The 15,439-nt window shown below is 37.8% G+C and overlaps 1 protein-coding gene across 1 annotated transcript; it reads right to left on the bottom strand.

Moving 5' to 3' along the window:
- Positions 1-6,826: 6,826 nt before the first annotated feature.
- LOC143438906 (vomeronasal type-2 receptor 116-like) lies at positions 6,827-12,950 on the bottom strand. Its single transcript, XM_076924552.1, has 5 exons — positions 12,672-12,950; positions 11,508-12,314; positions 10,418-10,642; positions 8,885-9,008; positions 6,827-7,731 (listed from the first exon to the last, which is right to left on the bottom strand). The coding sequence occupies exons 1-5, from the start codon at positions 12,918-12,920 to the stop codon at positions 6,827-6,829; spliced, it is 2,310 nt and encodes a 769-aa protein (XP_076780667.1). The 5' UTR covers positions 12,921-12,950.
- Between the last annotated feature and the right edge of the window lie 2,489 nt (positions 12,951-15,439).

Raw genomic sequence — 15,439 nt, 5'->3', positions numbered from 1 at the left:
CTAACTAGATGCTAAGAAAGCATTTGACAAAATTCAACATCCCTTCATGTTAAAAGTCTTGGAAAGATCAGGGTGCAAGCCCATAGCTAAACATAGTAAAAAGCCATATACAGCAATCCAGTAGCCAACATCAAACTAAATTGGAGAGAAACTTGAAGCAATTCCACAAATCAGGGACTAGACAAGGCTGCCCACTCTCACTCTACCTATTCAATATAGTACTGGAAATCCTAGCCAGAGCAATTAGAAAACAAAAGGAAGTTAAAGGGATACAAATAGGAAAAGAAGAAGTCAAAATTTCTCTATTTGCAGACGATTTGATAGTATACTTAAGTGATTCTAAAACTTCCACCAGAGAACTCCTAAACCTGATGAACAACTTCAGAAACGTGGCTGGATATAAAATTAACTCAAACAAATCAGTAGCCTTCCTCTACTCAAAGGATAAACAGGCTGAAAAAATTAGGGAAATGACACACGTCACAATAGTTACAAATAATATAAAATATCTTGGAGTGAATCTAACCAAGCAAGTAAAAGATCTGTATGACAAGAACTTCAAGTCTCTGAAGAAAGAAATTGAAGAAGATCTCAGAAGATGGAAAGATCTCCCATGCTCCTAGATTGGCAGGATTGATTTAGTAAAAATGACCATCTTGCCAAATGGAATCTATAGGTTCAATGTAATCCCCATCAAAATTCCTAATCAATTCTTCATAGAGATAGAAAGAACAATTTGCAAATTCATTTGGAATAGCAAAAAACCTAGGATAGTGAAAATCATTCTCAAAAATAAAAGAATTTCTGGGGGAATCACCATCCCAGATCTCAAGCTGTACTACAGAGCAGTAGTGATAGAAACAGCATCGCGTTGGTACAGAGACAGGCAGGAAGATCAATGGTATAGAATTGAAGATCCATAAATGAACCCAGACACGTATGGTCACTTGATCTTTGACAAAGGAGCTAAAACCATCCAGTGGAAAAAGGACAGCATTTTCAACAAATGATGCTGGCTCAACTGGAGGTCAGCATGTAGAATAATGAGAATTAATTCATTCTTATCCCTTTATATAAAGCTCAAGTCCAAGTGGATAAAGGACCTTCACATAAAACCAGATACACTGAAACTAATGGAAGAGAATGTGGGGAAGACCCTCAAAAACTTAGGCACAGGGGAAAAGTTCCTGAACAGAACACCAATGGCTTATGCTCTAAGATCAAGAATTGACAAATGGACCTCAAAAAATTGCATAGATTCTGTAAGGAAAAGGACACTGTCAATTGGACAAAATGGCAACCAACAAATTGGGAAAAGATCTTTACCAATCCTACATCAGATAGAGGGCTAATATCCGAGATATACAAAGAACTCAAGAAATTAGACTCCAGACAACCAAATAATCCTATTAAAAATGGGGTACAGAGCTAAACAAAGAATTCTCTACTGAGGAAAATCAAATGGCCAAGAAGCACCTTAAGAAATGTTCAACATACTTAGTCATCAGGGAAATGCAAATCAAAACATCTCTGAGATACCACCTCATACCATTCAGAATGGCTAAGATAAAAAAAAAAAAAGCTAAGTGATAGTAGATGCTGGTGAGGATGTGGAGAAAGAGGAACACTCCTCCATTGTTGGTGGGATTGCAAGGTGGTACAACCACCCTGGAAATCAGTCTGGCGGTTTCTCAGAAAATTGGACATAGCACTACCTGGGGACCCAGCTATACCACTCCTGGGCATATACTCAGAAGATGCTCAAACATATAACAAGCACAGATGCTCCACTATATTCATAGCAGCCTTATTTATAATAGACAGAAGTTGAAAAGAACCCAGATGTCCTTCAACAGAGGAATGGATACAAAAATTGTGGTACATTTACACAATGGAGTATTACTCAGCTATTAAAAATAATGAATTTGCGAAATTCTTAGGTAAATGGATGGAAGTAGAAAATATCATCCTGAGTGAGGTAACTCAATCACAAAAGAACACACATGGTATTTACTCACTGATAAGTGAATGTTAGCCCAAAAGCTTGAAATAGCCAAGATTCAACTTACAGAGCACATGAAGCTCATGAAGAAGGAAGACCAAGTGTGGATGCATTGGTCCTACTTAGAAGGAGTAACAAAATACTCAAAGGAGCAAATATGAAGACAAAGTGTGGGACAGAAACTCAAGGAGAAACCATCTGGAGACCATTCTACCTTGGTATCCATCCCAGGTGCAGTCACCAAAGATAGACACTGATATGGATGACAGGAAGTGCATGCTGACAGGAGCCTGATATAGCTATCTCCTCAGAGGTCTACCAGAGTCTGACATATCGAGCAGCAGATGCTCACAGCTAACCATTGATCTGATCAATGGTTCCCAAAGAGAATTAGAAGACTGGACGACCTGAAAGGGTTGGTGGTACCAAGAGGAGAGCAACAATACCAATGAATCAGAGCTCCCCAGGATCTAAACCACCAGCCTGAGAGCACATAGGGAGGGGCCCATGACTCCAGCTATATACGTAGGGGATGATGGCCTTGTTGGACATAAGTTGGAGAGGAGATCCTTGGTTCCATGAAGGCTGAACCAAATTGGGGAGGAATTCAAGGGAGGGGAGGTAGGAGTGGCAGGCATCAGGTAGGGGCACACCCTCATAGAAGCAGGAGGAGGGGGATAGGATAAGGGATTCCTTGGTGGAGGGGGTAATTGGGTAGGGGATAAAATCTGAAACATAAATATAATGTAAATAAAATAAAACTTTAAAAAAGAAGTAAAAGATAGGCTATTCTGGCATGATTTAATAAAGGCTTGAATAGCTCAGATAAAGTGGATGTTAGAGCAAAAAAACTTACTATGGATAAGAGATATCAGGGGACATAACCTTCAGAAGCTCACCAAATGGTAGTGCTTCCATACACAGGGGATAAAGGAAATAGAGCCTAAATATGAACTAAACAACTTTGTGTTATTGATGCTTCCACAGCTCTCTAAGTATCTCATATATCTGGATATAAAATCAAGAAGGACACAGAACTGCAGCACCAACAGCCCCTCCTGCCACATATGGATCACTGTTTGATACAACAGTGGGACACATTATTTTTCAAGTACATTGGAACATTGGACAATTTAGGCAGTAGGGCCAAAAGGTGACAAAGCACTTCTGCTGAGGTAGCTGAAGGCTCCTGGAGAAAAAAAAACTCATTTATTGAATGAGGACAATAACTTTTCAAATACATGGCTGCTAGAAATCTGTTGTGTGTTTGCCATTCTCAGAAACATCTGGTTCTTGCTGCATGTTTCCTGCTGAGGTTCTCCCAGTGCCTTGCTGTGTAAGGAACCAGGGTCTCCATTTTTCTTACACCAGACCCTTTCCCCCTGTGGCTTGCTGGGATGGTTTGAGTGCCACTGTTCTGTCAGTGGCCACAACTTATTTCTGTAGAACTTTTAAATTTTCATTCCAAGAAAGCAAATGGAAACGTTCTCGTCAGATATTCATTTTTGTGATTCAGTGTATCTGGTTTTATGGGATGATCCTTGATCCAGCTGGACTTCATCTTTGTACAAGAAAAATGGGGTACAGAGCTCCACAACTGAAGAACATCAAATGGAGGAAAAGCATCTAAAGAAATGTCAACATCCCTAGGCATCAAGAAAATACAAATCAAAAGCACTCTGAGATTCTACCTCACACCAGAATGGTTGAGATAAAGACTCAGGTGAGGGCAGATGCTGATGAGGATGTGGAGAAAAAGGAACACTCCTCCATTTTTGGTGGGGTTGTAAGCTGGTACAACCACTGTAAAAATCAGCCTGGTAGTTCCTCAGAAAATTAAACTACCTGAGGAACCAGGTATATCACTCCTGGGAATTCTCCTACACTGGGGCTTTAAACACCCTCAGGACCAAGAGCTGCTTCTCTTACTGATGTCTACCAAGGTCATACCCTTCTACGTATGTGTCTGGAGCCATGGCTCACTCCCTGTATAGTCCCCTGGAGCTCTAAGGGTTCTCTTAGTTGGAAGACTTTTAATGAATGCTTCTATTATTTTAGGGGCCATAACTTTTTAGATGGTTTATCTGACCCTGATTTAAATTTATTACCTGATATCTGTCTAGTCTTTTTTCATTCATTAGTTAAGTAAATAAATAATGTATTTATTCATTTTAACATCACATTTGCTAACCCCTCTTAGAGTTATCCTCTCACATATTCCATGCTCCATCTCCCACCCTATTCTATAAAAGGCTGGAATACCACCTAGGTATTCTACTGCCCTGGCACATCAAAACTCTGCAGGACTAGGCACATCTTCTCCCACTGAGGACAGACAAGGCAGCACAGCCAGTGGATGGTGCATGGGATACAGCACCAGGAAGGTTGAGAATCACTGCTTGAAGTTATTTAACCCACATAAAGTTATAGAAACCAACATCCAAATACAGTTGCATCATAGCTACTGCATCTACAACTCAGGGAACATCACTGAAGATGTAGTGGAAAGAATACCAGTTCATCTGCTGTGAAACACTCTCCCCTAGAAAATGATAGCATAAACAAGACCAAAAACTATAATATTAATAAATTTAAGGACATGGAAGGGGAAAAATTTATGAAGTTCCTTGTTTACACCCCACATCAAGTGAAGAACTACCAAGGACTAGGGACAAGTGGGAGAAGAAAATCAACCTCATTTAGAAATCAGAGTGTCATTTATTGGTTTAGAATGCAGTGTGTTTAGCCTTGAATCCAACACATACCAATAAATTCTCTTCATTCTAGAGCAGTAGTTCTTCACCTTCCTAATGCTATGATTATTTAACACAATTCCTCATGTTGTGATGATTCCCACCAATAAGTTTTCTGTTCCTACTTTAGAGCTGTAATTCTGCCACTGAAGAACCTGTCCTACTTGGGATCCATCCTATCCACAGCCACCAAAATCTGACACTATAACTGATGCCATGTTGTACTTGCTATCATGACTGTCTTCTGAGAGGCAGATAATTGAGACAGAGGAAGATACTTACAGCCAACCATTGGACAGAGTACTTCAACAACTATGAAAGAATTAGGGGAAGGATTGGAGGAGATGAAGAGTATAGTAACCCCATAGGAATAAAAACAGTATCAACTAACCCAGACACCTCAGATCTATCAAAGACTTATCCACCAACTAGAGCATACATGGGCTGGTCTGAGTCCCCCAGAATGTATGCAGCAGAGGACTTCTTTCTATGGCCTCAGTGAGAGAAGACTTTCCAAATCTTATAGAGCTTTGATTTTCCAGGGAAACAGGATGCTGGGGAGAGTGAGGTGGGAAGTGTGGGTGACTGTGGGCAGGTGAATTGGGAAATACGCAATCAGAGGCAAAGGGGATGTGAGTATGGAGTGAAGAACTCTGGGGCTGGGGAGGAGAAAGCAGGCAACATTTGTAATGTAAATAAATAACATCATTTATTTTAAAACGATTACTCTGGGTTCATATTTAAACAGGTTGACAATTTGTGATTTGAAGCCCCTTACAAAAATTTTGAATCTGATTTGAAATTGCAGAAGTGAATTAAGAATGCAAAGGTGTGATATTAAGACAAAGAATAGAAACAAAAAGGGCAGAAGATAGAATTATGAGGGGGAGCTTTGGCTTTTAATTTTCTAATACCAATGCCCTTGACTGAGAGAACAATGATGGTGTTGGTTCCAGAGGATTCTAGAAGCCACCAAGCTTTCTAGCCTAATGCTCACCATAAGAACATGAAACTTTCAAAGCTGAAAGAATCTTTTATTTTACATGTAAGATGTTATTCAGACCCAGAATTGTTCCTGTCTAGAAGAACTACAAAATGGAGAAGTGACAGAGGAGACTGCAGGAAAAGCAGTCCAGTGACCTGCCAAACTTGGGATCCATCTCAAGGGGAGGCTCCAAGGCTTGGCATTATTACTAATGCTATTGTGTGCTTATGGTGAGGAGCCTAGCATGGCTGTCCTCTGAGAGGCTCAACATGCAACTAAATGAGACAGATGCTGACACTTACACTCAACCATTGGAATGAAGCCATGGACCCCTGTGGTTGAATTAGGGAAAAGTTGGAAGAAGATGAGGAGGAGAGTGGTCTGATAGGAAGAATAGCAGTCTCAACTAACATGGATCCATGAGAGCTCTCAGACATTGAGATAGCAACCAGGCAGAAAACACTGAAATTCGAATTTCTAGAAAGTACACCACATGCTACAAGAGGAAAAAGTAAAGGGAATAAACACCAAATGGGTCCTACTACATAAAGATTCCTACTCTTCAAAACGTACATTTCAAAACAAGCAGTTTAACTTCTTGCAAAATGGTCCCTCATGCAATGTACCTTTGCTCACAGTATATTGAACTGAAGCCAAGGCATGAAATTGGATGTAGGCACTCCATGAAAACAAATGGATTGATGCTGATGTCTATGTCATCTGCAGTCCTCTTTCTTGTAACTACCAGAACAACATGCCTAGAGTTGGCACTTTCCACAGTCAGTAGGGTCACCTTATATTAATGATTGATTAAGTAAATGGCTTGAACACAAAACAACAGGTCAAAATGATGGAAGCCACTCCTCAATTGAGATTCCTGGTTCTCAATATCTTCAGGTTTGTGTAGTTATGAATGAAACCATTTCCCACTAAACTTTAGTAATTGGTATGACAATGGATAGTGCTGTCTTGTTTATTAGTTCAAATTTGTATATTACTTAAAATTTTAGATGATTAACTGCTACTTTTTTAAGAGAAAGGAAAAGATATGTTGAATATCATCTAAAATTTCATACTATTAAAGTTTCAATAATGCAATTTATCTTTGTATTTCTGTCTAAAATTTAAATCTGGTTGAACTAAAATAACATAACACTTCGGGACAAATATACACCCTACCAACCCTGCACTGGAAGCCAAGATGGAGAAGACCTCTACAACTACCATGACTTTTCCCTTGCTGCTGTGGTAGACAGGGAGGAAGGTGATCCACACACTGCAGAACACCAGCATGCTGAAAGTTAGGAACTTGGCTTCATTGAATCTGTCAGGAAGGTTCCTAGCCAAGAAAGCCACAGTGAAGCTCCCCAGAGCCAAGGAGCCCAAGTATCCCAGGACTAAGTGGAAGGCAATGACTGAGCCTTTGTTGCAAATAATGATGGTCTTCCCATGTTCAGATTGTATATCTCTGTCAATAAAGGGAGGAGATGTTACCAACCAGGTTCCACAGAGAACAAGTTGGATTAGGGTACAAATGGGAATGACCACGTTAGGTGCCCCTGCTGCCAGCATCCCTCTCATTCTTCTTCCTGGAGTAGTGAGCCTGAAAGCCATGACCACAGTTATTGTTTTGGCCAACACTGTAGAAACTGCCACAGTGAAAAATACTCCAAATGTGGTTTGCTGCAGGATGCAGGTGGCCTGGTTGGGGTGTCCAATGAAGAGCAATGAGCAGAGAAAACAGAAGATGAGAGAGATGAGCAGGATGTAGCTGAGAATGCGGTTATTGGCCTTCACAATGGGAGTGTCATTGTGCTTCATAAAAGTGACTAGTATCAGAACCGTGAGGACAGAGAAGGACAGGGCCATGCAGCCTAGAGCCATCCCCACTGGATCTTCATAAGCCAGGAATGACACAGTCCTTTGGAGGCAGTGGGTTTGCTGTAAGTTGGCATACTTATCATCTGGACACCTTACACACTGCTCCATATCTGCCAGTGAACAACAACAAACCCTTATATCATATTTATGAACTTAATAACTGGGTGTTTGCATTATTCAGATGATACACCAAAAATATTTTCATGTTGAGCATTAATTCCAGTCCTAATTGCTGCAGGAAGCAGTGACATGAGTCTGTTCTGTATTAACTTATGCTTTGTGATTTAACAAAACACCATCATGGAAAATGCAGGAGAAAAAATAGTTATTTATTAAGCAAAAAAAAAAACATGTTGTTTTTTAGTGTGTTATGAAAAATAACATGCATGATCTCAGATTATTTAAATGTTTAAAGCATTAACTTTCTACTCACAGACATGTGCAGTGTGTAGACATAGTTCTCAATGCCAGCTGATGAAGTGCAGTATGAACTTTGGTTGGTTGGAGGGTTGTGCCCTTTGTATATTCACATAGACACAATGATATGCAATTCCTCATGCAAAAGAATGTTTGTAGAGACAGTATTTCCATTATTTAACCTGTATGCCTCACAGACGTATCCATGTCCCCCTCACTGTGGTAAGATATCTTTTTAAATTATGCACTCCAAGCTAGATGTCATGAAGTTTCTGAAACTCACATTCATCCCTTTTCATTATGTAAACTGTGATTGCTGATATGCTTTATCACATCTCTGGGTGCATTGTTGAAATCTTCACTCTTGCTCTAATTCTTTGACAAGAATTACTTAATCCTTTAAATCTTCCATGCTCTTATAATGTATTTCATTAAACAACAGCTGCTACCCTAAGCATGTGGTCTTTGTTAGGGACGAAGCTGAATGATAGGACAGAAAGCGTGTGGACTGATCATGTAGTCCAGTTACTTTGTACAAAGAATAATGTAAGATTAAACTTATGTTTAGATTATGCCTAAGTTTTGTTTAAAATAGTTACAGATTTATGTCCCCTAAATGTTTTCTGCATAATATATAATCAATAGCCATTGTATTGTGAGAGAAATGAGTTGTTTGTAGAAGATAGGTTATTTGCAGGATACAAAGGAAGTTCATATCATTCAAATGATTAAATTCAGAAACAAAGAGATTTTAGGTTTATACTTTCCATCAAGGCCATTTTACACTTTTAGTTTGACAAGAAGATATTAGAATTCAGCAGTTTTTTTCTGCATGCAAATATGTACCTGTCTCATTGGAAACCTCATTTTCTGGGCACTGGGCACAATCAAAGCAGCAGTCTGCTGTTTGTTCCTGATGAATTTTCCTGAATCCAGCAGTGCATGTCACACTACACACGGAGGTGGGAACCTGGGGATATATATATATATATATATATATATATATATATATATATATATCCATGCATATGTGTCTCTGTATCTGTGTGTTTATGTGTAATGCGTGCATACAGCGTGCATACATTGTATGTATAATATTTATTTATGAGGCATTAACACATATGGCTATATTTATTCCTTTGCTAACGAGTATCACTTATCACTTGAAGGTACTTTATTATTTTCTATTACCATGAAATGACCTCAAAGTCACACAATATTTATTACATCATTCAGTATTATTTATGTAACTTTTAGGTTGTTGCAATTTAAAATTTTTCTTTCTAAACTTATAAATCCAAAAGTAATGTTTATGTGGCTTCAGTTTCTCTCACAAGATTTATATATTAAAAAATGAGGACACTGAGTTGTGTGGAGAGAGAAGGCAAAATAAATCAAAAAAGAATTGTCTGATGAATATCAGCAAAGCATGTTATATAAAACTCTTATAAATTCAATGAAGTTTTTCTAAGTTGAAAAGAAAACCTTGAATCTGAAGAAATATTTCTGTTAATGAATACATGTTGTATTTCTTTAGGATATAATGGTGTTCACACAGAAACAAATATTTTATGGTTTATATATAGTTACAAAATTTTAATTGTATATATTAATGTCAGGGACTACTCTGCCAACTGTTGGAACCTGCACTGCCAAAAGCTTGGGGGCCAAAATTGTTAGAGCCTGCACACCCCCAAGCTTTGGAGGCTAAATTGTCTTGGCTGGTACTGCTGCTCCAGTCCATGGGTCAGGGTTCAGCAAGAGAGAGAGAGTGAGGGAGGATGCAAAGAATGAAGACCAGATAGAGTGTGATTCAGTCCCATTTATTCTCATCTCTCTTCCTAGTCCAAGTCCCAAGTCTCGAGTTCCTAGTCGATAGTGCCTCCAAGTTCCAAGTTTTCCAGTCCTGTCTTCCGTCTGCCTCTTGCCTTTATAAGTCTCACTTCTTAAGTCATGCCTTTAAGTCACACACACCCAAGGGAAAATCCTGGGTATATAAAACAAGATGTTATCAGAGTGTGCTCAGCTGTTGTAGGCTGTTGAAAACAAGTCTCTTGTCAGGGTTTATGGCTCAAGAAAGCTGCAAGGATGATAGCCATCTTCTGTCTACTCCCCACATATTACTTTAAATTTAATAAATGTATTTATGTAGTGTGGGGTGGATAGGCATGCAGGTACAATTGAACATGGAATCCAGGGGCCTTTGATTCCTATGACCTAGATTTACATGACGTTGTGAGTTATTAAATTTTGATGCTGGTAACTGAGGATGGGCCTTTGGCAAGAACAGCAATTGGTATTGACTACAGAGCTATAACTTCAATGCTTCATATTTTAAAATTTAGATATCCTGGAAAAATTAAAATTTTTTATACCCACCGATGTTCCTCCTATGACCCACTCCAAGTCTTCACATATATGAAGTTGTTGGCTCTGTGGGGAACAAGGAAAATAGCTTCCTAGTTTGACTTTTAATCCAAGACCTTGTGGAAAATTCCAAATGTTGAAAATGTCATACTCTGCACACTGCTTTTCCCTATGATTCATGTTCACCAGGTCACCAACAGGGTTAGTAAATACTCTAGTCTTCAGCGTGGAAGCCACCTAAATGAGATGCATCATCAGATGATTGCATGTACATATCGATTAAGGACAAGTAAAATTAAAAATGTCCCCTAATTTTTAATGTTTTTCAGAAAAGATAGCTATTTTACCATAATCCCATGTACTTTTAAATAAAATATAACTCATGGATAATTAAAAATTCATATACTTCATTTTAATGTTCCAAGACAAAAAGTGTTAAAATAAATGCTATCTAAATAACACGTACCATAATGTGAGTGTTTGTATATATGTGTGTGTGATCTTGAATATGTATGTGTTTGTCTGTACTTGATTGTCAAGAATAATTTTTAAAATTGAAGCCATGTAGGTGAGAATGAGTTGAAGTCTGAATATCTGGATGTTGTGGAAACACTGATGGTAGTGTGTAATTTATGTACATACAGTTTTCATATACGAAATAAAAATAAACTTATTAAACTGCAAATTCTTCGTCATTTAGGTTTTTATAAATAATTGTTACTTTAAATGAATAACTATTAATCCCAGCAAATGTACCACTTATTGAGAAAATTGTTCTTGAGAAAATTATTCTAGGCTAGTTATCACTTAATGCTTTTATGATAAAAATCTTGGCTCGCATTTTAAATATTGAACTCATTTGATGAAATGTTGAGACACATTTTCACAAACTCGTTGACATTTATACAAAAATATTGTCTCCTATTATATGTTATCCTTGTACATGTTACATATCCATGTAAAAGACTCATTAGGTAGTTTTATAGTATAGAAACCTTTTTATTGCAAGAATAAGCTCTAACAAATTTATGTGAGTTTCTTAGGGGCCTTTAAAAAAATCACATTGATATATCTAAGCATAATGAAATACAAGAAACTTTACCTGCTGACAGTCAAAGAATCCTCCTTTGGGTTGTGTCATTTTCTGAGACTCTACTTGTTGAAGAATGAGTTCATGGTAGGTGTGGGCGGCAGCATACACAGCATTATACACATTGTAACCTTCTTCACTCAGGACCATGTCAAATTTGTGCAGTGCTAACCATTCCACTGTATTGTTGAATGTAAAATGATCCATTTTGCTATTGCTCTTCTTAGATATTGAACAATTGAAATAATTCCACTGTAGCATACACTGAGAAATGTCTACTGGGTACATGGAAGTGTTAATTGTTTGCACAAAATTCCTGAATTTAGTAATCTCACTGTGGTGGTGTTCAAAAGTGACAGTTCCATGAAAGAAATCAAGGCTAAAATCTTTTTTATTTGTGATGACATCGAATTGTGAGGTTGTGATCCAGATTCTCTGTGCACCTAAATATGTCCATCTTTTAAAGCTGACTTCTACAGTAGAGTTCATTTCACCATAAATGACAACAACCTTGGCTGATGATTCCATGATTTCTTTATCATATATGTTAGCCTTTGTCATGTATATCTGAATGTTTTCTGGGATCATATTCACAAAAGCTAAACAGATCCCATATCTTTGCATTTCTTCTCTCAAGTTTGAGAGAAACTGAACACCCTGGTCATCATCAGAGGTGACCAGTCCAACCCAAGTCCATCCAAAATGAAGCATCAAGGAGACCATGCCATGGGACAAACATGTGTCTTTGGTGGCTATCTGATAGACATGGGGAAATTGGTCATGGTCGCTCAGGTTAGGATTAAATGGTCCAACGAAGATCTAAATGATGTAGAAGAGAGGATGAAACATCCACATAAGGAATATAATCTGAAGGAAGTTTGGACTTATATACAAATAACATTACTCACAGTCCTGAACTCCCATTAAGGATAGTAAAATTATTCTATAAATAGCATCTATTATTCCTTTTGTATTCTAGACTATACTTGTCAAGTCTGAGCATTCTAGAAATGTGTATTGCCTATTTTCTACAGTGTGCCTATGATATGATTTTAAATCTGTTATAATATGTATTAAACAGCACACACAAAATAACACATGTTGACCAAGGTTTCTCCCTATGTATCTATGAATGGAATGAACATTGTTAACTCATCCAGTGTCACACATGCTCACCTTCAGTATCCTAGACGTAATTGCTAGTTTTACGGATGTCATCCATGATGGTCCTGTAATTTGTATGTCACAAGTTGTCTGTTTTCCACAGTAATAATTAATAGAATTAAAATAATTGTTTTGTGGTGAATGTCGTTGATCCAGAAGTCCAAAAGTGTCTTCACACAGGCCAACAATGCGGGTGAACATCAAAGACATGTTGGGTAAAAGATAAGGATTCTTGTTGATCTCATCAATGGCAAAAAGCATTACTAAAATACCCTCATATCTTCTTGCTGGTATTCTACAAGAAGGCATAGGAATGATTAAGGAGGATGTATAAAATATAAAATTTTCTGCTCAATTGCAGTAATCTTGGTACTATGAACAATGCTAAGTTTTTGTGTAAGTGCTACTTTCATTAAATAAGCCTCAAAAATTAGAGATCTTTGGGATTGAATATAATTTAAATATTCCCACAAATATGTTACTCTAATGTGATATTTTTTATATTTATGAAAACCCATAAAGACCTTCTTTTATCTCTGAATGCCATTCCTGAACTAGTGTCAGGAGCTGACAGGGAGAAGCTAAACACTAGCAGGTGATCTTCCTGAAATGGGTCTGCCTTAGATTTAAAAACCTCTATGATAGATTTTCTCTTGTAGGCAAGTCTCAGGGGACATTTGTTTTAGGAATAATTCCTGATATTTATATGCTTTTCTGTTGTTATTAAATATATATGACAACCACTATGTATTAGCCCATCCTTTTGAGCCGATCTCTGAAGATGAAGATATAATGTCTTATAGTGATGCTATATTGATAAATCGATGATTTCTTAATCTTTAATGATGATCCTATAGGAATTCCTAAAAATATAGTAACCTTTAGCTCTTTTATAATACAATGCTATTAAATTCTTTCTGGTAGTCAAAACTGCAATGAGAACTCGGCCAGTCTTTAGTGTTATGAGTTAACTGCTTCTGAGATAGTAATCAGGCACTACTACTCAGAGAACAATTCAAGAGCTTGTAAAATCATTAACCAAAGGTCTGAAAAAGAAAACTAACAATTTACTGTAACTGCTAGGACACAAAACAAAATATTGACTGGGTTTATCCTCATAAAATATCACTAATTTCTTAGTGATAGATGTTATGGTTTCTAAGGCTACATGAACCTGTAGAATTGTGACAAATGATGAATGGTTAGCCACATAATTACTCCTAATGAATATGCATGTAAACATTGTCTGTTGTAAACTTCTTATTTGATTTCTGATTTAAATTAATATGTAAAGCTGTGGTGAACTATTTACTATGTGATCTTGTGTTGTGAAAGTTGTGTAAGTACTGAGGCAAGGAGAGAAACATAACTGAGCTGAGGATACCTTTTAGACAGAACAACTTTTACACATAAATAAACAGAACCTTTTAGACAGAACTCAGGAGAATACTTTTTAAATAGAATTGAACTCAAGAAGAACTTAGAGGTAAGGCACAGTATTAGGAGTAATGATAATGAGAGTAAAGGCATTACTGTGATATCAGAGCTTGAGGAAAAAGCAAGACTACAAGGAGAATACAGAATGAAATAACTTAAAAATGATAAGGCAGGCTGGGAAGTGGTGGTGCACATCTTTATTCCCAAAACTTGGGAGTCAGAGTCCGGTGTGTTTCTGACTTCAAGGCAAGCATGGTATACAGAGTGAGTTCCAGCAAGGCCAGGGCTATACAGAGAAACCCTGTCTCAAAAAACAAGAAAACAAGCAAAACACATGACTGCCTTCTATAAGACCCAACAAGTAGCTGAAAGAGTCAGATGCAGATATTTACTGCCAACCCGAGGACAGAAACTGCCGACCCATATGGTTGAATTAGGTAGAAGCTGGAACAAACTGAGGAGGGGGGATGACCCTATAAGACCAGAAGTTTCAACTAACTTGAGTTTGCAAGATCTCCCAGACACTGGCCACCACCCAGTTAGCATACACCAGCTGATATGAGGCCCTCAACACATATAAAGCAAAGGACTGCCAGGTCTGGATTCACTCAGAAATGATGCATCCAACCCTCGAAATACTAGAGGCTCCAGGGTGTAGGAAGGTCTGCTGGGCTGGGCATAGGGGTTGGGGACATCCTCATGGAGATTTGGGGAGGAGGTAGGAAATGTGGAACAGTCAGAGGGTGAACTGAGAGAGGGATAAGTCTGGACTGTAAGAAAAGATTAACAAAAGAAAAAGAAAGTTCATTGTCAACCCTAGGACCTAGTCTAATCTCCATTGTCAACATGGTGTGAGGAGAGAAGTGAGTCCTACCAGTCCACACACACATACACACACAGGGAGAGAGACAGAGAAAGAAGACAGACAGACAGACAGAGAGAGAGAGAGAGAGAGAGAGAGAGAGAGAGAGAGAGAGAGAGAGAGGTGGGCAGTAGTGTTGCATGCCTCTAAATCCCAGCATTTTGGATGCAGAGGCAGGCAGATTACTGAGTACAAGTCTAGCCTGGTCTACAGAGTGAGTTCCAGGATAGCCAGGACTACACAGAGAAGCCCTGTCTCAAAAAAAAAAAGGAAAAAACAGAAAGATTTAAATTTTAAACATATAAAACTTGAATGACATCAAATTACTATTTTCTATAACTTTCTATTGATTTGAGTTTCCCTTCTATATTAAAAAAATTAATCAACAAGTAAAATTGCATAGTGATACACAAAAAGCTTTTATTTTCAAAATTTCTATTATGAATCAAATATCTTAACATATTCAGTACTTTAAGAATCA

Source organism: Arvicanthis niloticus, chromosome 26 (assembly GCF_011762505.2).
Source record: "Arvicanthis niloticus isolate mArvNil1 chromosome 26, mArvNil1.pat.X, whole genome shotgun sequence".
NCBI classification, from domain to species: domain Eukaryota; kingdom Metazoa; phylum Chordata; class Mammalia; order Rodentia; family Muridae; genus Arvicanthis; species Arvicanthis niloticus.
The sequence above is the reverse complement of the archived record's forward strand: the minus strand, read 5'-3'. Positions and strand labels throughout refer to the sequence as shown.

Bases quoted from the DNA above. Each gene is read 5' to 3' on its own strand.
- LOC143438906 (XM_076924552.1), bottom strand. From the start codon at position 12,920: ATGCTTTTTGCCATTGATGAGATCAACAAGAATCCTTATCTTTTACCC. The intron at 12,315-12,671 runs GTGAGCATGTGT...TACATCATTTAG, and splicing joins TTACGTCTAGGATACTGAAG to ATCTTCGTTGGACCATTTAA. The intron at 9,009-10,417 runs GTGGGTATAAAA...ATATATCCCCAG, and splicing joins GGGTCATAGGAGGAACATCG to GTTCCCACCTCCGTGTGTAG.